This window comes from Triticum urartu, chromosome 5 (assembly GCF_003073215.2).
Source record: "Triticum urartu cultivar G1812 chromosome 5, Tu2.1, whole genome shotgun sequence".
Classification (NCBI taxonomy): domain Eukaryota; kingdom Viridiplantae; phylum Streptophyta; class Magnoliopsida; order Poales; family Poaceae; genus Triticum; species Triticum urartu.
The window spans coordinates 501,489,981-501,515,910 of record NC_053026.1 but is presented as its reverse complement, the minus strand read 5'-3'; the positions used below and the strand labels follow the sequence as shown (position 1 = coordinate 501,515,910).

Below are 25,930 nucleotides of genomic sequence, written 5' to 3'. Positions count from 1 at the left end.
CCCCTTTTGGGTCCGACATGGATCGTATTTGAATCAGCATCGTTAAACAACTCTCAAGGTCATTTGGGGGCTTCCTGTTCAAACATAGGTCGTATTCAAACCAAAGAGAACATAGATGTCGGTACCCTCTTGATCGGCAACGCCAAAGCCACTGGGGGCTATATGATCGTATTCGAATCTTAGCTTAACCCCTTTGGAATGGTTTTCTGATCGTATTCGAATCAGAAGCCTCAAAAATTTTGAAGTCTCTTTTTGCAAACATTTTTTTGGATTTTACTTGAAGCTTTTTTATCATATCTAAAGTGTATATGAGTGGTTTATATTTAACCTCGGTTTAATTTTCAATGATAAGTCGCCAGCTTATGACAATCATCATCTATGTGGAAGCATTGGCTTCTAAGGATTGGGTTTTCACCCTTGTTGCACAGGCCATGTAAACCGGCAGTACAAATTCAATATCATAGTGGTTATATGTGAGATATTATGACCCGCCCTGCGGTAAACCGCCAAGGGATCTTGTGATCTACTTGTATGCAGGATAAGACTACATTTGGGTGATTACCCGCCCTAGCTTTTGACGTTAAGTCGCCAGGGCATATGTTGTTTAAACTCTGCAGGATTTACAGAGCTATGACTTACATAAATGATTAAGTTCAAGCCCATCATCAAAGATTGAAATTGGTGTATCAAAAGGGTTATCAATTCTGGATTTTCTCAAAGGCTATAAGCCGTCGGGTTACAAAAATTCCGGCTTACAATGGAGGTGTATTAAATCACCATCGGACAAGAGCCACCGGGTATTTAAAACTCCGGTTTTACTTGTCAAACAGATAAGGTATTTGAATCTTTAAATAGCCAAACTTGGCTGGATTTTCATTATGATATTGAATGATTGAGGTTTTCAAACCGGGTTATTCAAATCTTTAGTAGCCAACATGGCTGGATTTTTATTATGGTTATCAGTAACTAATATTATTGAGGTTTTCAAAGTCGCTTCAGCGCAATGGCTATTATTTTATCAATGGATATGATTTATTTTACAAGAAAGGAATAGTCTCGAGTCGCTGCAGGCTTACGACCCGGCACTTGGGGGCTACATTATTCAAATTGAGATTACATCAAATACGCAAGTCCCATGTCACTGCCAGCAGGCACCATGGCACTTGGGGGCTAATGCAAAGTCATTTTTTGCTCATCTTATTGAAGACCCGACTCATCACGTTGTAATGAGCCGGCCCTTGGGGACTACCAATTGCTCCTGTCAAAAGTCCAAGGTGCATAAGTCTTAATCTATTATATTGAAAGGTCCACTACTCAGTTGGTAAAGCACAAAGCTCTTAACCTTGTGGACATGGGTTCAAGCCCCATGATGGGGGTTATATCATATGATGTTCTTTTCAAAGAAGTATATATAAAGTCCTAGCTCAATATTATCTTACTGAGCTGGCCCTTGGGGGCTACACGTTGCTGTTCAAATCTACATGATCATATTTATAAAGTCCCTGCTCATTATTGCATAATGACCCAGCCCTTGGGAGCTACACTGGTTAAAGTTTTATGAGCATAAGGCAATTACAAGTCCCAGGTTGCTGCAAGCATGACAACCCGACACTTGGGGGCTACATATGTGGAATACTCAGTTCTGACTAGTGATTGAGATGAACAACATAGATTTCTTCAAAGTGGTAATATTTATATTGAAGCAAGTCTTAAGTCATCACTTTGCTCTACTCAAGACTTGGGGGCTACAGGTAATATGGGTACGAGGGAGAGAAATCTTCAAGATTCTCAGTTATGACCTGGCATCATCATAAGATCAACCCGGCATCAGCAAAAATTACATGATCCGGCATCCTCTATTTTATAATCCGGCAGTTTTGGTAATGATAAACCGGCAAGTGTTACATCTTCAAGCCGGTTGAAAGCCAGATGAGTATTTCAAGACCAATATTTTTTAAGCCGGCGTTTTGGAGGCCGACTCAAGTGGATTATCTCTTACTATATTTCTCTACAAGAATACCAATGTCAGCAGATTGATTCTAAAGCTGGCCTATTGACCCGGATTTTTCAAAAAGAAATATCTGGATTATTTGCATTGACAAAGTTGAAGCATATCAGTTAAAGAAGATTTTCTATGGGGATATGGACATATTTATATCAACAAGGAAATGACAAGGACTTAAAGATGTTCAGGTGCCGGCTTACAAGAATGTTTAACCCGGAGCACAACCTGTCAAATTTGTTCTTGAGTTATTTTGTAGGATCAGTTTAACATGGATAAATCCAAATTAAACTGGGGGCTAATGTCGGGGATATACCCCGCGGTATAACCCGGCAGGAAGTATGACCCGTCTGGGACTTGGCGACTCACCAAAGACCCGGCTGGAGCTAGGCGACTTACTGGCGATCCGCCCGGACATGACAGTTTACATGTAACCCGCCTGGACATTGTGACTCACTTGAGACCTGGCGGGCGGATCAGACGGACGACAAGGCCCAAAGCCTAGCAGACCGGCTTATACTCTGGTGGGCCGGCTTAAGACGGAAGGCATGAGGAGTATTTCCTTTACAAGGAAGCAAGACCCGTACTTGTATCCGACTTGTAATAGAGAATAAGTTAGTTCTAATCCTACTAGGACTCTACATGTAAGCCGCCCCTTCAACATATATAAGGAGGGGCAGGGCTCCCCAAAGGGGGACAAGAAACAAGCAAGAAGATAATCTCTAGGGCTAGACACAACTAGGAGAGTCGGTTGACGGCGGCTCCCTTATGATCATAATGAGACCTAGCCACAAACAGCATGTAGGGCTATTCCGGATGATGTTTCTCGGGGCCCGAAGCTGTCTAAACCCTTGTCTTGTGTCGCGTCTCTCGTCCCGCTCAACCCCTCTCAAGCTACCACATAGATGCGTTGGCCTCGCGACTAAGTCCTGACACTAAGGACATCTGCCGTGACAATTCCATGACACAACGGGTGATGAAACTGCGAGTCAAGACATTGCAGCAAAGGCCTCAGGGTAAATTCCTCAAACTGAAGCTCCTCAGGTCATGACAGGCCGAGAACTTCTCACCAGTCTGCACCAGAAAATGGATTGAAACCACAACTGGGTTAAGAGTCAGCTTGTTGCAACACTTGCAAATATGATTGTGACGCAAAACTCTGTGTGCAAGAACCATTACTATATGCCCATGATATATTTGACAGAAGTTGGGCCATATTATCACATCTCAAGACTCCTGAAGAACTTGGAGAGATGAAATTCCAATAGGACTTCAATTGGTTGTATCCGCCCAAGAAGAACTACAAGAAATTCCAAGTTCCTCGGCTCGTCCCAAGCTTAGTGTCTCCTTCACGCTCTACTAACGAAAATGAAGAGGTTGAAGACACTGCTGCAGGCCCGTCTGCTTCGCTCGACCCCAACACCAACGTTGGCACTCCTCTGGATTCTTCAAGATGATTTTCTTCAGGGGCGTTAGTCCTCGGTTTCATCTCCTTTTGGTCATTTGATAAGAAAGGGGGAGAAATTGAGTTATTCTTCAAGCGGGTCATATATATATATATATATATATATATATATATATATATATATATATCGGGTTGTTTTTGCTTAAGTTGCAACTTTTGGCTTCAGTTGATGCATTCTATGATTGGGTTGTAACTCAATAACTGTTGGTGGTCTGACTCTTTTTGCTACATTTTATATGCATGCCTTGTGCCTCAATGATATATACTCATGCATGTCGTATTTCGTCAGACACCAATTTTCATCATGCATTCAAGTTCTTCAATATCTTATGATCATGCATGATTAGATTCCAAGATATAGGGGGAGATCTCACAATTCCAACCTGCCATGTGCATTTGCAATCCAAAGCAAATTCATCATATGCACATCTTCCGAGGGAGTTCCTCTATATCATGTAACAAATTTCTTAATACTCTGTTCTTACATTTCCATTATTTATTTCCGTTGAAAACTTCACCAATTTGTCATCAATCACCAAAAAGGGGGAGATTGTAAGTGCATCAAGTGCCCCCTTGGTGGTTTTGGAGTATTGAAGACAAATAAGTTAAGGGACTAATGTGTTTGTGAGTATACCCAAGTGTCATAGTCCCTGAAGATTTGGTTTAACTGAAGAAATATGACCCCTAAAAATGTATTTCTTCAAGTGAAGAAATTGGTACGGCCTGTGAAGACTTTGAAGCTTGAAGGCTTTGTTTTCGTAGTTTCTTTATTCTTATTTGAGTCATAGGAAAAATTGTACTCTTAAAGGGGGTCTAGGTGAAACATGAGGAAATTGAGTGCCCCGCGAAATTGAGAATTCAATTTTCCGACCGTTGTTGCGTTGTGTGCCAGCTGTCGAGTGGATCCTTATCCTGACAATGGTCATGTCCAAAGGGGCATTTATGACATTTCATGTCAGGTTGCCTCCTGGCTATAAATAGCCGCCCCCTACAAACACTTGTTGGTTGGGTGCTCTAGAGAGAACTTGACACTTGTCATTTGAGAGCAACCCTTCCTCTGACAACTTTGAGAGAAACCAAAGTGAGGAAAAACCCAATGAGAGCCAAAGTGATTAAGCATTACTGAAGCGATTGATCTGTGTGATCCAACGCCTGCTACCTTTGAAGACTGTCATTCTTCCAGCCCGTTAGGCGTCATGTTTTAAGCACCGAAGAGTAATTGTGGTGTTCCGGTGAACAAGTCTGTGAAGGTTTTGGAAGTCTACCTTCAAGACTTACCACGAGTGATTGGGCGAGGTCTGCTGTGACCTTAGCTCAAGAGGAATACGGTGAAGACTAAGTGTCTTCTGAGTTCATCTCAACCGCCTCAACCAGACGTATAGTTGATACATCAACTGGAACTGGTCTACCAAATTGATGTGTCTTCACCGAGCCTACTTGGTTTCCAATTCCTCACCCTTTACCTTTAAGTTATTCGCTGCTGAAATATTTGTGACCTATCTTCTGAAGAATTTGAACTGAAGACTTTCATCATGCTGTTTTTCATTTCTTCAGTTCATCTTCCTCATACTTGTATGCTTGCATGATTACACGTTATTCACTCATATGTATCATGTATGCATGCTCTCTGTTTCTGTGATGACTTAGTTTCATTCTCGGTTTTGTTTCTTCACTTTGATCTTCGTCAAATTCATTAGAGTTTGACGAATTTCTAAAAATCTCCCATTCACCCCCCCCCCCACCACCACCACCCTCTGGGAGTAAACCTACGCTTTCATGGTGACGTGTTCATGTGCGAACACGAACGTAGGTAGTTCATGTTGTCTCTTACGTTGTTTGTAGACACTCTGATCTGCCACTCACACACCCTTCGAATAAATTAGCTATCTGTAGCATTGACGGTGTCAAACATCGACACTAGGTTTACCAAGGGAAGCCAGCTATACAATGAAATATTTCAATTTTTCCTCTGCACTTTTATCATCTAAACTATCACCAACAGACATATGCTCTTGCACAATAAACAAATGACATATTCGAGGAAAAGAAAATTCAAGAGGTATATAAAATTGCATTTCACCCAGAAACATGAAACAGATAAAACTAAAATCCTTCTTACAATAATGATAAATTGTACTAAAAACATGGCATTGGTTTGGTGACCATTTATTTTAAATAAAACTCTAGCAAAGCAAAGGCACATCTAAGATTTATTCTTCATGTCGGAAGATATTCGTCGACAGACAGGATCCATTTCCTTAGCTAGTTCCACCCATCTAGCAGCATCCGGTTGCCACCACCTCGCCGCCCACGACCACGAGAAGCTAGAACAAAGCCAGAAGGCAAAAATGTTGAGTTCAGCATGAATCGCACTTGCATCTGAGCAAAGGAGGGACACGATGGACGAAGTAGGGTGTGGTTAGGGGAAGACTACAATAAAAGAAGGGCCACCGGTGCAAAAAATAGAAAAACAGCCATGAGCCATTGGATCGTAGGTGGATGGCACAGATTCCTCAGCCACTTAATGTACATTTATACGAAAAACCCCCTACTAGCAATTAGTTATAAAACGGAACTTTTGCAGCAACCCCCTCATGTATTTTATCTCCCTCTCCATTCATTTTGTCCAACGACGGCTTATGGCACAGATTCAGTCACCTTTTGAAGCATAACAAAACATCAGACTGGACCATCCCAGATTGAGCATATCACAAGCATACATATCTTGATGAGGCATGGTAGCACCATTTTTAGTACATAGCCAGCAAGACAGTATTAAAGACTAATATCTTGATGGTACATAACAGAAAAACTCTACCCTTTCCCTCCAGTTCTACTACTTGCTCATGAAGCTTCTTGTTCTGGGAAAGATCACACCAAGCAAACCCAATTCAGTTGAGCACAGACACATACAGATGCATGATCAAGAACAAAGTTAAATTTATCTTGCAGAGAAATTCTCTCAATTGTCAGAAAGGGAAGATTTTGATAAAAGCTTCTTCTATCCATCTGTAGTCCTGATGTTTCCGGTTGTGAGAGAGCATCTAGAAATACAAGGAAAAAATAGTTTACATTACAAGGAAAGAAATAGGAAAATAATGTTCTCTAATCCTAATCGCGTATGTATTGAACAATTAAGAATGCAATTCAAGTACTTTTGCTAACTCGTAGATGACACAAGTAAAAAATTTGATGCTGCAGCACAAAGGCACATGTCAGACCAGTGAAGAGACAAGGAAAATAATATTGTACGGCAAATATATTCACAGCTTGACAATGAAGAATCACTTGTATCAATTTTTGCAGCTCATCATCCCACTAAGACTTTCTTAACTCAAATAGCTTATGACCGGTTGTACTGCTGTATTGAAACCGAAAGTCTATCCCAAATAAAGCCCACGTAGGTCAAAACAATCAGCCGTTTGCTCCCCCCAACAGACATTTCCTGCTAATTATATCTTGTGCCCTAACATGGACTGAATGCACACATATTTGCTGACAGCAGCACTACAAGTTCAGACCAGTAAACCAAAAAGATACCCTAATAATGGACATGCAACAATTTCAATTGTTCACATTGTGAAGCAGGAACAATATATGTACGTCGACATAACATCTTCTGTTATAATACTTTTTATTGGAAAGAGTTTAATAAAAAAATTGGATACTCCACTAGGTCGTGGCTCGATTAGTTCACTCTTATTTAAGCTTGATTGGTTCACACCAAACAAATATGACTCGTCTAAAAACATATAGTATTGTGCAGTAATAACAAGACAAAAAGAACAGGTAGTCTTCAAAGCAAGAAGCACAAACCTCTACTGTTGTGTCATTTGTTTCTTAGAGCATGTCCTTGCATCATGGAACACCACTCCCTTACAAATGATGCACTTGTGTGCGTCTTTTGATGAATTCCAGGTCTTATTTTCTTCTCGCTGGACTCACTTCTCACACTATTCCTGTGTCCGTTTATTCTAGAGCGAGTGCCCCTTTTGGAAATTAAAAATACACAGAAAAAATGTCTTCTTTTCTACATACACACAGAAAGAGTGTCTTCTTTTCTACATACAAAAGGTAAAAAAGTTGTCTTTTTACAAGTGTAGTGTCATAAAAGCCGAATGAGAAAGACCAAAGAGCTAATACAATTGTTTCACTAAAGCGAAATCAGTGAAGTGGCACATATTGCAAGTGTGACGAATTTCAGTCTTGTGCCTCCAACCACTTCACATGCAGGTACTTCAATAGGTAGCTGAGATTAGTTTGTTCTCATGTACAATATCCGACAAGAGGATGAAATTTCACAATACAAAACTGCTCGAAAATCCAGTACAAGCAAACTATAGCAAACTTGTCCAGTGATTAATTTTTGTATGCATGGATAAGAGAGATATCCCTGTTATTGCTCTCACGTTGAAAGCAAACATATCCCAAGATGAGCATAAACTAGTTGTCCAGTCAAAATTTTGAAGTAAGCAAACATTATGTTTTCTTGTTATGGCTAATCAACACCGAATAAAGTCTAAATTAACTGAATCTGGTACAGGAAAGTATCAATACATACTAAACTAAGATTCTGCACTATAGTTTGCAGTACAAACATTGAACAAAAATAATTGGGCGGTGATAGGCGCCGGTCGACCGGCCCAAATTGGGCCGGTCCCTGCGCAGCCGTTCGATCCAGTGCATACGCGCGGCTGCGATCCAACCGAGTCAGCTCCTCCACACACCACACCGTCAATGGCGCTTCACCGGCTTACCGCTTGCTCACGCATCCAGCATGGGGCGCCGCCCCTCACGGGCCGCACTTGCCTGCCACTGACCTCGCCGTGCATTGCACCTCGCCGCCCTAAATAAATGTTACGTAATCAACTAAAAAAATTGGTTGCAACCTCACAGGCAAGCATACAGAGGGATATCCCTGTTATTGCTCTCAAGTTGAAAGCAAGCATAACCCAGATGAGCACAAACTAGTTGGCCAGTCCAAATTTTGAAGTAAGCACACATTGTGTTTTTTTTTTGTTATGGCTAATCAACACTGGATAAAGGTCTCTCAAAATTAACTGAATTTGGTATAGAGAAGTGTGTACATACTAGTGGGTTTGCTACTGTACTACTCAAGCATACTTCTGAATATAGCCTTTGCCCAAAAAATATTTCCAAGCTTCCAAGCTACTGCTACTAACGATAAAAATATGTTATCTAAACTAAATGTGTGTATGCTTAGAATTTTCAAAATGTTGTCACTCGTATCATTTCCAAAGATGCAGAATTATACAACATCCAACAACGATACAACATACTACTATGCTCCAAGCACACTTTTTTAAAGCAAAAGTACTTTCAGGGATGAAGGACCAAAATATGGTGTAGATGATATGGATAGTTGAACAAAATATTTTCTAAATGAAAAGCTGCAGAATTAACTATGAAAACTCATAGCAACCTGGCAGACAAGCATACCAGAAGGCTAGCTGTAGTTTTCTTCTCAGGCGTTCCTAGATGGCGGAGCTAGACGGGCAGAGGTGCAGGCGACATGTGTGTTAGGCTTGTGTCGAATATTATGTACAAGGTAGGTTACAGTTGGACTCTGAGTAGTATTGTGTTTAGATAGGATATGGAGTCGTGTTCTAATAGGACACTTGTATCATAGGTCTCTCATATATAGTGGGGGTAGACACACGATGTAACATATGCCAACATAATAGCACCGGAACGCAGGGGAAGCCGACGGCATGTGCCGGTGTTCAGGGCGACCGGGTGCGGTATTGTAGCGGTGTCATGGGGAGGAGCGCCCATAGTCAGGACCCGGGGATGTAGCCATATCGGTGAACCTCGTTAACAAATCTCGGTGTCGTGCTCGTGTGATTGCTTGGTCCTCGGATGATCAACGGTATGCCTCGAATTTATTCTAACAAGTGGTATCAGAGCTAGGTTGTTCGGGTTGTTGATCGTTGATCTAAAGGAGAACACGTGGAAGTTGTCAGCGAGATCTTGCAAGATGCAATGTGTACGATTGGAGGCATGGCGGCGGTAGTTTTCGTGTCGGTGGATCGAGTTTGCTGATATAAGATTCGTGGAAGACAGCATTGTGTTTGATAGAAAGAGCAATCGGAACCAGCGTTTTGTTCGGGAACTCGGCGAGATCGGCATCCGCGTTTGCTGGGTTCGTGGCGGCTTGATCCAAGCGGAAAGGTGCATGTGCAGGGCTGCAGGCAAAGGGTTGGACGCACGCGCAAAGCCGAGGTGGCTCGTGGGCATGCCTAGGGTGTAGCTGGCTGGCCCAGGTGGGGCTGGTTGTGTGTGTGCTTGGTGGGCAAGGCCCTTGTGTAGCCACGAGGTACACGTGATCAGTGGCCCAGGAGCAGCAGCTGGTTGTGCAAGGCCCAAAGAAAGCCACGTGCGCGGAGCTGAATTCCAGGAGAGTTGGCATTGTGCCAGGACTGGAGCGTTGCATGCACTAGAGATTTGTTTGGCGAAAAAAAATTACGGCACAAGGGCTTAGTCAGATCGTGATGCTGTCATGAAAAAAGAAAAGAAAAGGAGAGGCCAGCTACACACGTGTGATGAATCAGGTGTTTGAGCTAGTTAGCTTTGTTGATCTGATTTGGTGTTCACACGGGAAGGCTATGTGGACTTCACTTTGTTTTTCTTTGTTGGTACACATTTGTGTTTGGATGGAGATGGTCATGGTGACGACTTGAGGAGTCTGGAATGTGTCTGCAGTCGAACAAGTTTGGCTGGGTTGGACTAGATGGTCTGACGGATCGACGCAGGTCGGTTGGTACAGAAGACGGTGGTGGGATCGGTGAAGACGACGTAGGAGCGTGATGCTGATGGTGACCGACTTCTGGGCGTGGAAACACGTGGTGCATATGCCCGAGGCTTGTGCGGCTTCGACAAGACTATGGCGCGGGTTTGATTCAAGGTGATGTATACACGGAGCTTGAAGTTGACGGGGCGCGAGGGTGGATTGATCATCTACCATGAGTCATGTTGAAGGTGGAGCTAGATTGAAGGGCTATGGTGTAAGGATCCAGGGAATCGAAGCCTATTCAGCTGGAAAAAAGCGAGTGACATGTAATTCAGACTGGAGCCCAATGGTCTGATGGAAGCATGAAACTCGTCATCGGTCGATGATGATCGGTGGTACTCTGCAGTGGGGTTGAGTGGTGTGGGTTCACGACCCTTGAGACTCGACCGAGACAGCGGAGGCTCGACGCGGTAATAGCGGCGAGGTGTGTGGTATGCACGGGACATGGAGACGGGCCAGGGCTCTGGCGGTCATACATGTGGTGAGACAACTGCGAATTTGACTCGGGATGACTATAAGAAACGGTGAAATTCCTTTAAATTTCAGACAGACGATCAAGAAAGGAGCGGTGATGTTGAGTTCAGGTAACTCTTATGTGTGACACCCAATATGTGAGTTGTTCACTTTCACGCAGGTCAATGATCAGTGTGTGATGGCATTGGACTGATACTCTGGAAGTTGGGAGCACAAACTAGAGTAACAAAGAACTTAATTTTGCTCGAGTGTTGACCATGGCAAGAAAAGAAGGTACTACAAGTTGCAGATGGAGTCATATGGAGTCTTTGGAGTAGCAGCGGTACTCATGGGATAAACTCAAGTCCAATGTACATGGAAGTTTGACGCATTGACGAATTCAAGGTGGTGGAGAATATTCGCCAAGGTGGAGTTTGTTAGGACAAGGTAGGTTACAGTTGGACTCTGAGTAGTATTGTGTTTAGATAGAATATGGAGTCCTGTCCTAATAGGACACTTGTATCATAGGCCTCTCATATATAGCGGGGGTAGACACACGATGTAACCTATGACAACATAATAGCACCGGAACGCAGGGGAAGCCGGCGGCATGTGTCGGTGTCCAGGGCGACCGGGTGCGGTATTGTAGCGGTGTCATGGGGAGGAGCACCCATAGTCAGGCCGCAGGGATGTAGCCATATCGGTGAACCTCGTTAACAAATCTCGATGTCGTGCTCGTGTGATTGCTTGGTTCTCGGATGATCAACGGTATGCCTCGAATTTATTCTAACAATGTGGAGAATGGTCTGCTTGTGTAGAAAAAGGATGGAGCGAGGTTGTCCTCCGGGCGTCGGAGCAGAGTACCTTGGAGAACCTGCCGCAGCTTAAAACATGGGAGATCCGTCGGGGCAGCCAGACCGCCCGTGACGAGACGGCGGAGTGCTGGATCTAGACCTCCACTGGCCGCAATCGCCCGGCTAGGCACCGGATCTGGCTCGCCGCCACCGTCGACAGGGCTTGTCCAACAGTCGGCGGCCGCGGGTTGGGGAATTTGGGCCTGCTCTGTTGCGTTCCTACGGTGGAGAAGATGATACTGAAAGCAAAATGACTATAATCAAGGGTGTTTTCTGCAAAGGACCTAGCACCTGTGCGCTCAGATCCATCCACTAGAATCTGGACCATTCAGCCGGGATCTAATGGCCCAGACAGATTTTTTCTATTTTTGCACCGGTGGCCCTTCTTCTATTGTAGTCGCTCCCGTGTGGTTACCTGCAAGGATGTCAGTGCGGGCTCTTCTCCCGTCCACCAAGATCCTCACCATCCTATTCATGCGCCGCAATATGGCCTCATTTCTCGCCGCCGCCACCGCTCGATTGCCCTCACGTGTCATGCCTGCCCCTGATGATTCCGTCATTTGCCTTGTGCCAGCGCTGAGGCGTGACACGTATCCGGGGCTTGCAAGAAGCGTATGCCTAAAGAGACTTATGTCGAAGCCAATCAGCTCCGTGCGATGCATGAATCCGGTGCCTATAAGAAGCGCACGCCTATGAAGACTATGAACGTCGAAGCACATCATCTCCATGCACAGCACGGGTCTGGTACTTGCAAGAAGAGAATGCTCATGGAGGCAAGTGTCGTCAAAGCCAACCGTGTGTTGCACAGATCTTGTGCCTACAAGAAGCGAACGCTCATGATGGAGACGGCCGTTGAAGCCCATTGGATCCATAAGTTGCACAGATCCGGTGGAGATAATTGCATCTATAGTCCTGGTAGTCGCTGGCGACGTCCAACTTGATCCTGGAACTTGCATATTGCTTCAATACAGTCTCGATACATGAAAATACGTGATCAATACGGTCCCTAAGGTTGAAACAACAGTCCTGGCTCTACACATTGCATACGTATCTCGTATTTGCGTAAGTGACACGGGCCAGCTCAGGCGACGTTTGTAGAAGGCCCATATGTCAGTGGGCCGAGAAAAAACAAAATATAGGAAAAAAGCAGCCTGCAGGGATTTGAACCTGCGAACTGCAGCAGGTTGGTACGCGAGCAAACCACCAGAACAACCATGTGATCCTGGATGTATGTGGATGCACAATATATATATTATATATATATATGACTTTGTCTTTTAAAAAATCGTGAATTTATAAAATATTCATGAGTGTTTTTTTAAACGTTCATCGATTCAAAAAAAATTCAAGATTCAAAAATAAAGGTTCGTTTCTACAAAACAATGTCCACGAATTTATAAAAAAAATTCAAAACAACGTATGGGAAGGTAAAAAACAATCTTTTAAAAATATTCACTGATTCAAAAAAATATTCATGAATCCAAAAAATGTTCGTCACAAACAAAAACTGTTTTTGAATATAAAAATGTGTTCCCAAATTTCAAGAAAGTTCGCGTACACATAAATTCTTGTTGACGAGTTCTAAAATAATGTACGCAATTTCAAAAAATGTTAATGAATACAAAACATATTCATAAATTTTTTAAAAATATATGATTTGAAAAATAATCGCATTTTCAAAAATTCTGTACGTATTGGGTGCAGGGGAGTACGCATGGTATTTTTTGGTAAACAAAAGGACTTTTAGTGCCTGAAAAAAAAATCCAAAATTGTATGTATATGCATGTATAGTAGCGCAATATCACTGTGCAATATTTCATCAATAAATGTGCTTGTATGTGAGAGATACAAAGAACATAAATACATGAAAAAGGACTTGTTGAAGAAAAATTCATCAAAATGATAACATTCTTTTGAATTCTGTATCATTTTTTGAAAAGGGGGATTTTTTTGTATTACTGAACAATAATTTATAACCAGAAACAATTTGAAAATAATAAGAAAAACAATTGCAAATGAAAACATTTTTTAAAACTTGTAATATTTTTTCATACCATGACCAAATTTTGAAACTTCAAACTATTTTCAACAAATGTGATGTGTTAAAAATTTCTGAACTAGTTTCGTAAGCGCTAATAAATGTTGAATACTTTAAACATTATTTTAAAAATTAAAATAAACAGACAAGGAAGAAACGAAAAAATAAACAGAAAAAACGAAAAAGAAGATAAACTATGGTTCGAAACCATGTTCATCTTATTAGTAGCAAATACTACTGCTTTTCGCGAAAAACAATACTACTGCCAGCTTAATTCGCTAACACGCTTTCTTTTTTGAGGGAATAATTCGCTAGCACGCGCGTCCTAAAAAAATGTCTGTGGCGGAATGGACAATGTTGTTTATATAAAAGAATGTCCAACTAAATTCATCGGAAGAGGGCCCGTAATGTGGTGGCTTGCTCGCGCAGAATTGGGCCGGTGGTCGCTGGTTCGAAGCCTGGTGGCGACAGAGATTTTTCTTTTTGTTTATTTTATTTCTCACTCCCACTGACATATGGGTCCCGGGCTGACGGTGGCCCTGTGCTGATGCGTCATACAAGAGAGTACGCGATACGTATGCAATGTGTAGAGCCAGGACTGTTGTTTCAACCTCAGGGACCGTATTGATCACGTATTTTCATGTACCAGGACCGTATTGAAGCAATACGTAAGTTTCAGGATCAAGTTAAAAATGGCCAACGACTATGAGGACTATAGATGCAATTATCTCAGATCCGGTGCCTCGACGAGTCGGCTCTCTTCGTTGCATGATACTGGTGCCCGCTTCTCGCGCAAGAGCGTCGCGTCGACCAGAATCTACGCTGTTAAGCAGAAAAACACTATGTGCTCGCGTTGATTCTGACACTCATAGTACCGACGAAGCATTGAGACCCCCGAAAGCCGTCGGTGTCATACCACCAAGGAACTGTGCATGCACCACCTGTGTCGGCGGCGCGAGAGACTGCGAATAGAAGTGGTTGCCCCTGTTGGGTGCCACGGAGCGTGGTTGCGGCGATTGGAAGGTGAAATTGTCCGTGCTCCGAACTTGCATAAGGGATGACGGCAAAACACCGTCCCGTCCAGTGGCGTGGTAGTGGTACCTCGGTTGTTGCCCTTGCACCACGCGTGGTGGCGTGGGAAAAGGCAATCCACGACCCACGCCATTGTTACTCCCCACAGACATGGTACGGCTGGCGAGGAGATTGTCGAACTGGGGGCAGTCGAAGGACCAAAGCGTGGTGCACCACCTCTGAACGGCCTGCGCTCTGCCGATAGCCGAAGAAGCGGTGAGGTAGCCAAGGGGGTTGCTTCGCTGGGCCTGATTTTCACCGACGCCTCCAGTGCTTGATTGGCCTCCAGGCTGTCCCATGTCCTCGTTGGGGTTACGTTTTTTTCAGATTACTACTGAAAGGAAACAAAAACATAATTAGCTATACGAACATTGCACGGACCATTAATATCACGAGAACGGCGGGAACCTACCCAAAATACCCGTCTTTCTCCGGCTCGTTTGCGACTTGAGAGAGAGAAAGCGAGAAAACACAGAGACTGATAGTTTTTTTTTCCCCTTTTTTGACGCTCGGAGACCGAGACTTGTGAGGATTAAATTTGTGAGACCGATATTTATAGAATCGCCATGCACCTTATTGTAAGGAAGTACTTATCAAAAGAAATCTGCATTTATTCACTTCTAATATATACTGTATTACGTACTCCTATCAAAATAAATCCGCATTTATTCTCATCTAAATAATGCACGACCAATCATAATTGATTGCCTATAATTGTGAATATTGGAAATACTCATCAACTCTGATGTGATTAAATGGGAATGTATAAATTCCAGCACATCCATACTGCATATCTACTCCAGATATAAATCTCTAAATCCCAATGCATTAATGCGATACTCATAATATACACCAAGAAAAGAAAAGAAAAATGATCGACGGTAATAACACAGTTAGTCTACAAGAGTAAGAGAACGCAGAGCACCAGCGGCAAGGCATAAAAAAAATGCTCCATTTCCCTGGTCCCCTCGCAAGTTTGTACTGTGGAAGTTTCTACTGCCTTGCTCTGGTTTAAACATCAGGGATACTAGAATGATGCCACTACATACTCCCACGAAGTGCCAACAACTGGTTTTGTTTTTCTTTTCTTTTCTGAAGATGAAGTTGGTTTACCAACGACTGTTGGTCATGCCTGCTTGTTTGCTGAGGTAGAAACTTCTGCGCTACACATAGGGCATACCTGCACATAGTCAACTACATCTTGTCAAAATTTAAAATCTAAGAGAGCTGCAAATCTATATCTACTGTCTTGTAAATTCGAGTTGGTTGTGGTGGTGGTGGTGAGTTCACCCCTACTCCCTCATCCACCCAGGATCCATCGGGTTTGTAACACACACAAAATGCAATAGCGGAGTCTCCAACCCCACTGGACAGGCCCTATTTTGGTTTGTGAAAGAAAATCATAATAAAGCAAATAATGCAATTGCGGAGTCTCGAACCCCTCACTTGCCGCTATACAAAGCTCAATCAAACCAGCAAGTCACCACATCACTCGTGTTTTGAATGGGAAAGTATTCGATCCATACATGGCAGTACGCATTTTCTTTTACCACTACACGACCCAGCCAGTCAATCTGACTATCTGCCAATGAATGTTTTCCCAGTCACCCCTCCTCCCCAATCCCGGTCCTCCGGCCGCCACTCCTCCTAACTTCCAAATATCAAAATCCAGCCCAGACACGTGCCATTCGTTAAACTGCTATGGTGTTCTTACCCTTTTATGGTTATGGTGTATTACCTTTTTATGATGCCAAGTAATAAGTGCATTGGTTGTTGTATACTACTCATCAAATACAACTGCAATCAGTTTTGTGGTTCATGCTAGTGTGTATATAATCCTCGGCTAACATGGGATCAACAAGATACAATCTACTGGTAGGAGTCTGGCATGGAGCCACGGTGTATAGAGCTTATCAGGGCAACGCAATCGTTTAGAATCATACATGACAACAACTTGAATTACCTCTCTAATTAACACACACAAAAAACATGGTGTTAATATTACTGAACAAATGTTTTTTAGCAGTAGCAAATAAAAAGGCGCAAATGCTCTTTCTACAAGCAAAAAATAAGCATGATGAATGCTTTACCAGAGGAGAATTTATTTGTACGGATCATATTCTTGTCGAGCAACTGTTATATAGGAAGAATTTAACAAGCATAGTAACCCTTGAATTATAGCCGGCAAACTTCGGATAAGGTGCATTTCTACTTAGAAAAAAGGAAGGCCTTAGGGTGCCCAGAGGTTGCTAAGACAAGAAAAACATTTTTGTTCATTCATGTGTTAACAAAAATATTTCAAGTTTAAGATTCACCGTGGACATAGATGTAAATAAAACATAATATGGTACAGAAACCATGCAAATGCAACTCAGCCAATTAAGTAAAGATACATCTAAGAATTTATTTATTTTCGAAGTAATCTGAGAATTGTTAACTTCCTGCAAAGCTGCCACCAACAGAAGAATGAAAGGAGAAGATTCATCTTCTTAGCTACTCAGACCGCTCGGGGTTGCCACTAGCTGGACCCCCACGAGCAACTGCACTAGTAGACACAAATGACAGCGAAAATGTTCAGGTGTTAGCTCCTAGTATCAAATGTACGTTCAACTTGAATTACATCTGAGCATCAAACACAAGCGCTATGGATGGAGAACACGATGGCTGCCTGCGAGGGTGTCTGCGCTGACTCTTGCAGCGACCTCTGTGATCCTGGTTATCCTCATCATATCATCATCGTGCGACTTGCACATGGGCCTTGTCCGCCACCACCGATCAGCCCTGCCAAACGTTGTGCATATGTTCGACACCTCCCCGATGCATATTGTGCCACAGCCGCCCAACATTTCCATCATGAGCAGTCGGCCTCAACACTGGCACATTGCACATGGTGGAAATGTTGGGTGTTCATGGCACAATATCCATTGGGGAGATGTCAACCACAGGCACAACGAGTGGCGGCAGCCATGCTGGCGGCGAAAAAGCCCAACGGCATTGCATGAATAGGATGGCCAGAATCAGGGGGTATGCGGTCAGAGACCGCACAAACAATCTCACAGGTAACCACCGTGTACTTCATCCATTGTGTCTCTGCTCTACTCATATGCAGTGTATATATAAGCTAAACGTGCATTTGACGCTGAGCCAACACATGAACATTTCCTCTTTCAGATTTAGGTCTACGGGTACAGTTGCTCATGGGGACCCTACCTTGTAGCAAGCCCGAGAGGTCCGAACTAGCTAAGAAGATGGATTCTATCTTTTTCATTCCAGTGGGCTTCTATCTTCTACTCCCTCCGTCCCAAAATAAGTGTCGCTGAGACAGAGGGAGTATTATTGATAACTTGGAATGAAGATGAATAATACTTAGATTATTTGAAAATAAATAAACTTTTATATGTATCTTTACTCAGTTGTTATAGAGTTGTAGCTGTATTTGCATGGTTCCTGAACTTAAATAGTGTTTTATTTATATCGATGTGTATGCTGAATCTTATAGTTGATATATTTGTATCAAGACATGAATGATTTTATTGCTTTAGCAACCTCCCTGCACGGTAAGGCCTGCCTTTTTTGTAGTAAGGGATACAACTTATCCGAAATTGGCTGGCTACAATTCAAAGGGTCATATATAAGAATTTTTCAACAAGAATGGCCTTTTATGAAATGAATTCTAGTTTGGTAAACCATTTATGCCTCATTATTTCCTGCTTTATGGGTCCACCTAGCTATTGTGTCAGCCAACTAAGCTATTGGATTTATAATCCGTGCCGACTGTCCAGGTATTGGATCACAGCCTTCACTACCTGGCGCATGAAGACTGTCCAGGTATTTCATTGACCCAGGGGAGACTGGAAAAAACTGCATAGTACACAAGTTTAATTTTATACTCCCTCCATCCGGAAATACTTGTCGAAGAAATGGATAAAAATAGACGTATCTAAAACTAAAATACATCTAGATACATCCATTTCTTTGACAAGTATTTCCGGACGGAGGGAGTACTTGAAGGCCAAAAGCTTTATTTTATTACTCCACTCATATAAGTCAAGATGTAAACTGAGTTTAGGTCCAATGGTAAATACATTGAAGATTACTGTTTCCGGTGCATAACTGAGTGTTGGTAATTAGCAACATTCTGAGTGTCTATCTACACCATTATAGACCGGTTACGAATCCCATAGGAGAGTTGTGGACAGTGATGTTATTCAAGATACTGAAGCCAAACAAAGAAAGAAAATGCTCAGAGGCACAACAAAGCAGTCAGCCCTTCCTTATTTCTTTCACCATGCTATCTTCATTTAACCAAAGCGAGACAAGATAACTGCTTAAGAACTCTTGTGTAGCCAAAATGGGTGTACTACTAATAATTATTACGACATACCTCTTCCAATAGCACCCACTACTTATGATATTCTACTGGGCTTGCAAAAAGGGATATATGAAACTAGCTTTACTAAAAGGGATATATGAAACTATATCATAACTATTGATCATACAATCCTCTAGAAAGATATGTGCACAGAGGTGCATTTCAGACAACAGGTATAAGGCTAAAGCAAGTCATAGCTAGTAATAAGCATAGACATATGGTGTATAGTAGAGGTACAAAGGAACCCTAAATTTTCTATTCAGGTGTGATTGCCTGATATGCTTCATACCAGAAAACGTAGGCAATCCTCATCTATGGGAAGCTATTGTACATGTTCTAACAATAACCAAGTCGAAAGCAGCATTGTACCTTATTTATTTGAAGCCACTGATTAATGCAGTCAGGATGGTATGAATGATTGCAGGGAAGTGCAACCAAAGATTCACCTTCCTCAAATTCCACACGACAAATTACACATCTACCAACAACAATTACACGTCAGCATGCCACTTTAATAACATATATATTACTGGAAGGCTATGAAACTTAAAAGTATTTGAACGTACTGTTCTGTGTTGCCATCTTGCATATCTTTTGTCTTGTAAGTTACTGAAGGTAAGGAAGCAAGTGTATCAGCAGAGAGACCTCTACTTTCTGTACCAACTACGTCACCCAAAGCAACTAATTCCTGAAACCATGGTTAGAACCATTAGCATTGCATCTTGGAACTTTAGATGCAGGCCCAGGCACCAAAGGGAATAAACAAAAACAACTTGCCTCATAAGAGTACTCGTCTGGATCAACCTCTTGCCATGAATCCTGTGTTTTTTCAATAACACGTGCAGATTTGTAAATAGTCAGTTGCTCTGTTCAAATTTGGCTGGTTTCAACAAGTACGCAAAAACACAATACCACAATTTGAACAAACACAAAGTTCTCCGCATAGAAATTAGAGGAATTGGAGGTGCTTGCCATAATCCTCTGAGAAAATATAGCAGGAGGTAAATTTACCGGTTATAGAATACTACTAGACGCACATGCACGCTTTGCAGCGCCTTTTTTGCTACAGGGATTCTTTTTTTGCACTTCTACACGTCAAACCTGAGGTTAGAACACGACCAGCCCAGGACGCACCCAGTAGATGAACAAATGCCTCTCCCAAGCGAGCAAGAGAGGAGGCAGCATCGACAAACGGAATGCCGCAGCACTCCCTTCAACAACCAGGAAACTCTAAATCCCTCCAGCACAACCACATCTCTAGCAAAGAGTGGTATGCAGCAACGCTGCCTACTTCACATAGGCATCTGGCTTTGATTACTACTCCCTTCGTTCCAAAATAAGTGCCGTGGTATATCAGAGAATAATTTAGCTCTGGCAAGGAACTATATCACTGCATAATGAAAATAAGGAAGTACTACTACATTGTGTGTCACACGCATTAACAAAATAAGCATCGCTATCGGTACATGATCATTTCATCAAAACTGGTGCTCCCAACCTCCAACTTCTGCATACAAAAATTAAATCCATCCAAGACAAGGAAACATAAATCAGTACCTGCGCGTCGTTTATGTGATCCTCGACATGCTCCACCGCCCGCCCTACAAAGGAAAAGCAGAACTGTACATCAGCAACCCGCGCGAACTGTGAAGTGACCCGAAAAGAATAATCCATACTCACAATCGCTGATCCCAGCGAGAGCCATAAGCCGCGCGGCAACCTCACGCTCCTCAGCGTCCTGAAGCGCCCGCGCATAAGCCTCGTCGTCCTCGTACTCTGCAGGGTCTAGCTCCACATCCTCCACCTCCTCATCCTCATCGAACCCCTCCTCCTCGTACTCGCTCTCCTCAGAGCCTTCGTCCTGGCCCTCGCCCTCGCCCTCGCCATCAGCCTCGAGATCATCGTCCCCATCACCCTCGCCGCCGCCTGGGTGCTCGTGGTGGTGGACGCGGAGGTGGTTCTCGAGCTCCTCCTCGTAGTCCTCCTCGGCATCCTCGTCGTACTCGTAGCTCCCGGCCTCCGAGCTCCCGTAGTCGCTGCCCTCGCCGCCGCCGCCGCCGACTCCGTTCATCCGGAGCATCATATACGCCCGTTCCTGCAACCGATCCAAACGGTATGTTAGTCGCGCGCCTCGGAACCCTAGGTACGTGGAGGGGACGGCCCGGGCCGCGAGATCTAGGCACTTGCCTGCTCCTGGAGGACGCGCGCCAGGGCGAGGTCGGCGTCGACCTGGCTGAGGGCCGTGAACGGGCGCCGCGCCTCGTCCTCGGCCAAGGCCGCCGCAGCAGCAGCAGCCGCAGCGGCATCGTCCCCTCCTCCGGGAGCGGCGACCGGCGGGGGCTGATCCGGGCTAGGGTTGTGGTCGGCGCCGGGCCTCTCGCCGCCGCCGCCGTCGCTCCCCTTGGAATCCTCCATGGGCTGGGGGCGATTAGACGAAGGGTGCGGGATGGAAGGGATTAGTCCGGCTAACCCCAGCGGGGGTCTGGTAAAAATAATGGATATAGGGGGAAAAAAAGCATACCCGACGTGACGTGATCTGCCACCACGTGTTCGGATTCAGCATTCGACGGCGCACTCGTAGCTCGCGTGCCACAGGGGCTTCCGACTCGGCTGCGAGCCGCTCGATAGCTATCGGATGGCAACCCACAAGCCATGGCCGAACCATCTCCCGACTAAACCATTTTTGTTAAGATCAGATCTATTTATAAAAGATCACCGAAAGTATACAAAGTATTTGAAATATAATAAAAATATATCAAGATTTCGAGACCACAGGAGGTCTACTACTGTCGTCAAAACGAGTCGTCGACGCGCTGCTATCGCTGCTCTTTACCAGAGAAAAAGGAACCGCTCGACTCAGAAATCCAGCAAAAACAATCTTTGATCGGCAGATAATTAAGCTGGAAGAAAGTTTATAGCACCCAGCGACGGTGTTCTCACTATTGTTATCGTTGCGTACTGTGTCTGTTCCTAATTATCTTCGTGTAAGGTTAGTGGCGGAGCCAGCTTAGTCATAGAGCTCGCGCATGAGCACAAGGGCACCCCGCGACGGTCAATGAGAGGTGCTTAGGAAGGTGCTTAGAAAAATAAACCGAGTTTTTCTGAAGCACCGGTGCCTATTTCTAAAGAAGAGACGCTTAGTTAAGCATCTACCCTGTACAAATAAACACCGGTGCTTAAAGAAAGCTTGATTTATTTCTCTAAGCACCTTCCTAAACACCTCCCATTGTATAAAGCCTAACAAGCGATGGGCACTTTATCATTTCTTGATGTAATTTCAATAGTGGCTCGTGAGTAGAGCCGAGGCAATGGCTTCGTCGTTGCGTAAAGTTAAGCATGCATACCAAGAAAAGCTCTCACTATTTTTCTAAAGAATTTGTACACAACTTATCTTGTGTTGAATGCACAGATTTGAAGAAAGTGGGATTGGGTCTCTCACTTCTTGTGCCCCCTCCCTTCATGTCGTGGAATTGTCATGATAGATGTCCTAGCAGAAGGACTTAGTCGTGGAGCCATCGCAACAGGGTTAACTTAAGGGGTTAAACAGGACAAAGGATACAAGGAGTTTATACTGGTTCAACCCCTTGCGGTGAAGGTAAAGGCCTAATCCAGTTTGAGATGGTATTGCTTATGTCTCGATTACCAGGAAGCGAATACGCTTGACCTAGCTTTCGATATGTTGTTTTCTTGTCCTAAGCCGTCGTCGGGTCGTCCCTTTATATACACAGGTTGACGTCCAGCGGCTTACAGAGTCCCGGCCAGCTCATAAATAACGTGTCTGGCCCGGTGACTAATTACACTTGCCTTACAATACAAGTCATACATATATGGCGGTTTACACCTATGGGCCTTAAGTCGCCTTTGGGCTTTGAGCCTTTTAGTAAGTCTGCTTCATGAACCGCCATCTTCAACATCTTCATGGGCTTTATTTTGATGAACCGCCATTGGGATAACCCGGCCTCTCCTGGGCGGGTCATACCCAATAGTCATATCCCAACATTAGGCCCCAGGTTGATTTAAACTTGTTCATGTCAATCTTCAACACTTCAGAAAAAATCCTTCTTCATTTGTTCTTGCAAGATATTGTAACCCGTCATGACGTCATCTCCTAGAATTACAGAAACCCGCCATGACGTCATCTGTCATTATTTTCGCACAATATCCAGCATACCTTAATAAATCCTTTATCTTTAATAACCATCCCAAAGATCGAGGCATCCGAGCGGCTGGATAATCATTCTTTGGCATCCTCGATTTTTGCGCCCGCCTGTTACCCCTTTCCTTATAAATAGGGTCAGGCAGCCTTTTCATTTTCCCCTTTTCCTTCTCGTCTTCAACCTCTCTCTCTCTCTCTCTCTCTCTCTTCGTAACGCATCTGCACGCCTGAGCACTGCCGCCGCCGAGCTCGTCAGCTTCCTCGACCCTGGCCGCTGCATCGACTTGAACAAGACCAGAGAAACTACGGAACCTCTCCATGGCTCAATGGATCCAGTAAGTACCTCTCCTTTCTCTGCTGTAGATCTCCATTAGGGTTTTCTGAAGTTCTTCAGAGTTTGTCGTCGTTCTTCATCATACCTCGGTTTGATCCTTTCTTCAATCTAAAAATAACCTTTGAAATATACGGAAACTGTTTCTGTACCTTCTCTTAATCACTGAATACACTTCCTAGATGCAGAAATCTTGCCAATATGCTAGTTCCTCCGTTGCTGCGATATTTAGGCTTTGATTTACTTTCTTCTTTCACACAAAGTTAGATCCAAATTAGCTGCTCCAGTCTATCAAACCTGTTTGTCCAACACTTAGCAGATTTCACTCTTGATAGATCTTAAATACCATTATGGTCATGGCGGCTTACATCACCAGTTATAACTAGCCATATGTCATTAGGCCCCATTTAAGCCGCCAATCTGAATACATACTGCAGTGTTTACCTTCGGCTTAACGAATCAACTTAAACTGGCAAATTTTCTTTCGTTTAGGCTTCTTCCTTCACAATGCCGAAGACAGTCACTTCATGTAATTGGGTTCCCTCTATTGTTATCGAAGACACACTCAAAGATTTTGTCAAAATCGGCTATTTACCAGCAAAAAATATCATGCATTGGCGTGCCCCCAAACCAGGCGAAGAAAGACCTCAGCCAAAGGATGGTGAGGTCATTGTTTTTACTGATCACATGAATCGAGGCTTCTCACCGCCCGGTTCCAAATTTTTCCGAGACATTCTGTACTTCTTTCAACTCCATCCTCAAGACATCAGACCCAATTCCGTGTCAAACATCTATAATTTTCAAGATTTCTGTGAAGTGTACCTTCAAGAAGAACCCAATGTTGAACTCTTCAGGGAATATTTTTATCTGAACCGGCAAAACGAGTTTACTAACGGACCCAGCTTAGAACTTGGCGGGGTCTCAATTCAACGAAGAAGAGATGCTATCTTCCCCTATGCTCGCCTACCGAGTCACCCCAAAGATTGGAACCAAATATGGTTCTATTGCAAAGATACTTCTCCGGCTGATGAAAATCCACTGCCGGGTTATCGTGTCCAACGGCTCGACCCAAAGCATCATCTTCCCGAAAAGCTCACCACTGTTGAACGTGCAAAGCTTGCACCCACTATTGCAAAGGTCAAGGCCCTGCTGGGAAATGGGTTAACCGGTATTGATTTGGTTCGGTGCTGGGTTTCTTGGCGAATCATACCCTTGAGTCGTCGGTCCGGCTTAATGTGCACTTACACAGGTGGTGCAAAAGATCCACTGCGCCACAGCTCTGTGTGCCTAACTGATGATGCAGTCAATGAAATGACAAAGACCCTTCTGAACGAGAGCCCGGGAAGCTATAGCAAGGTGGGACTGAACCCTTTCTGCAAACTTAACCCGCCACCAGATGTGAGTCTCTAAATCACTCACTTCACCTTACTACTAAAATGTTCCATTAACTCAACTTTGATGATTTTCACAGGCTGAATCCGATTTTTGGAACAAGGAGTATGACCACGAAGCTGCCAAGAAAGCCATAGCCAAAACGGAAGCCGCCAAGAAGAATAAGAAGAAATTAACTGCTTCTGAGATGCTTGGACTCGACGACAGTTCTAAGTCAGAGGTAGCCCTTGATTCCCTTGGCTCCTTTTCAACTATCTTATTGACACTGATTATCATCAGGATGACACGGGGGCTAGTCAAGCGGTCGAAGAAGAGGTAACTATTATTTCCTCCGACTCAGAGCCTTTGCCAAGACAGAAAATTCGACGGGTAACTCGGAAAGTAAGCTTTTCACACCCCTTAGCTCATTTGGATCCTCACTTTCTTTTTAAGCAATAGCAGCACGAGAACCGGCGACAAACTCGGACCAGCAGAGGTGAAGAGTTATCCTCCGGCTTACCATATACTCCAGCTCTGCGGAAACGTCGAAACGAGGTCCTTACAAACTTAAACTCTTTTTATCCACTGGCGGGTCTTGATACGTCTCTGCTACCTCTTGAGCACTGCGTTGGTTTTCCCTTGAAGAGGAAAGGGTGATGCAGTAAAGCAGCATAAGTATTTCCCTCAGTTTTTGAGAACCAAGGTATCAATCCAGTAGGAGACCACGCTTCACCTCATACCTACACAAACAAATAAGAACCTCACAACCAACGCGATAAAGAGGTTGTCAATCTCTTCACGGCCATTTGCAAGAATGAGATCTGATAGAGATAATAATAAGATAAATATTTTTGGTATTTTTATGATATAGATTGAAAGTAAAGATTGCAAAATAAAATAGATTGGAAACTTGTATGATGGAAAATAGACCCGGGGGACATAGGTTCCACTAGTGGCTTCTCTCAAGATAGCATAAGTATTATGGTGGGTGAACAAATTACTGTCG

General features: G+C 43.7%; 1 protein-coding gene across 1 annotated transcript; it reads right to left on the bottom strand.

Annotated features, from left to right (window-relative positions):
- Window positions 1-15,424: 15,424 nt before the first annotated feature.
- Window positions 15,425-21,551, bottom strand: LOC125510136 (E3 ubiquitin ligase BIG BROTHER-related-like). The gene is made up of 7 exons (XM_048675226.1): window positions 21,254-21,551; window positions 20,747-21,161; window positions 20,624-20,667; window positions 19,844-19,885; window positions 19,633-19,754; window positions 19,436-19,544; window positions 15,425-15,874 (listed from the first exon to the last, which is right to left on the bottom strand). Exons 1-7 carry the CDS (start codon window positions 21,479-21,481, stop codon window positions 15,821-15,823), a joined length of 1,014 nt encoding a protein of 337 aa, XP_048531183.1. The 5' UTR covers window positions 21,482-21,551; the 3' UTR covers window positions 15,425-15,820.
- Between the last annotated feature and the right edge of the window lie 4,379 nt (window positions 21,552-25,930).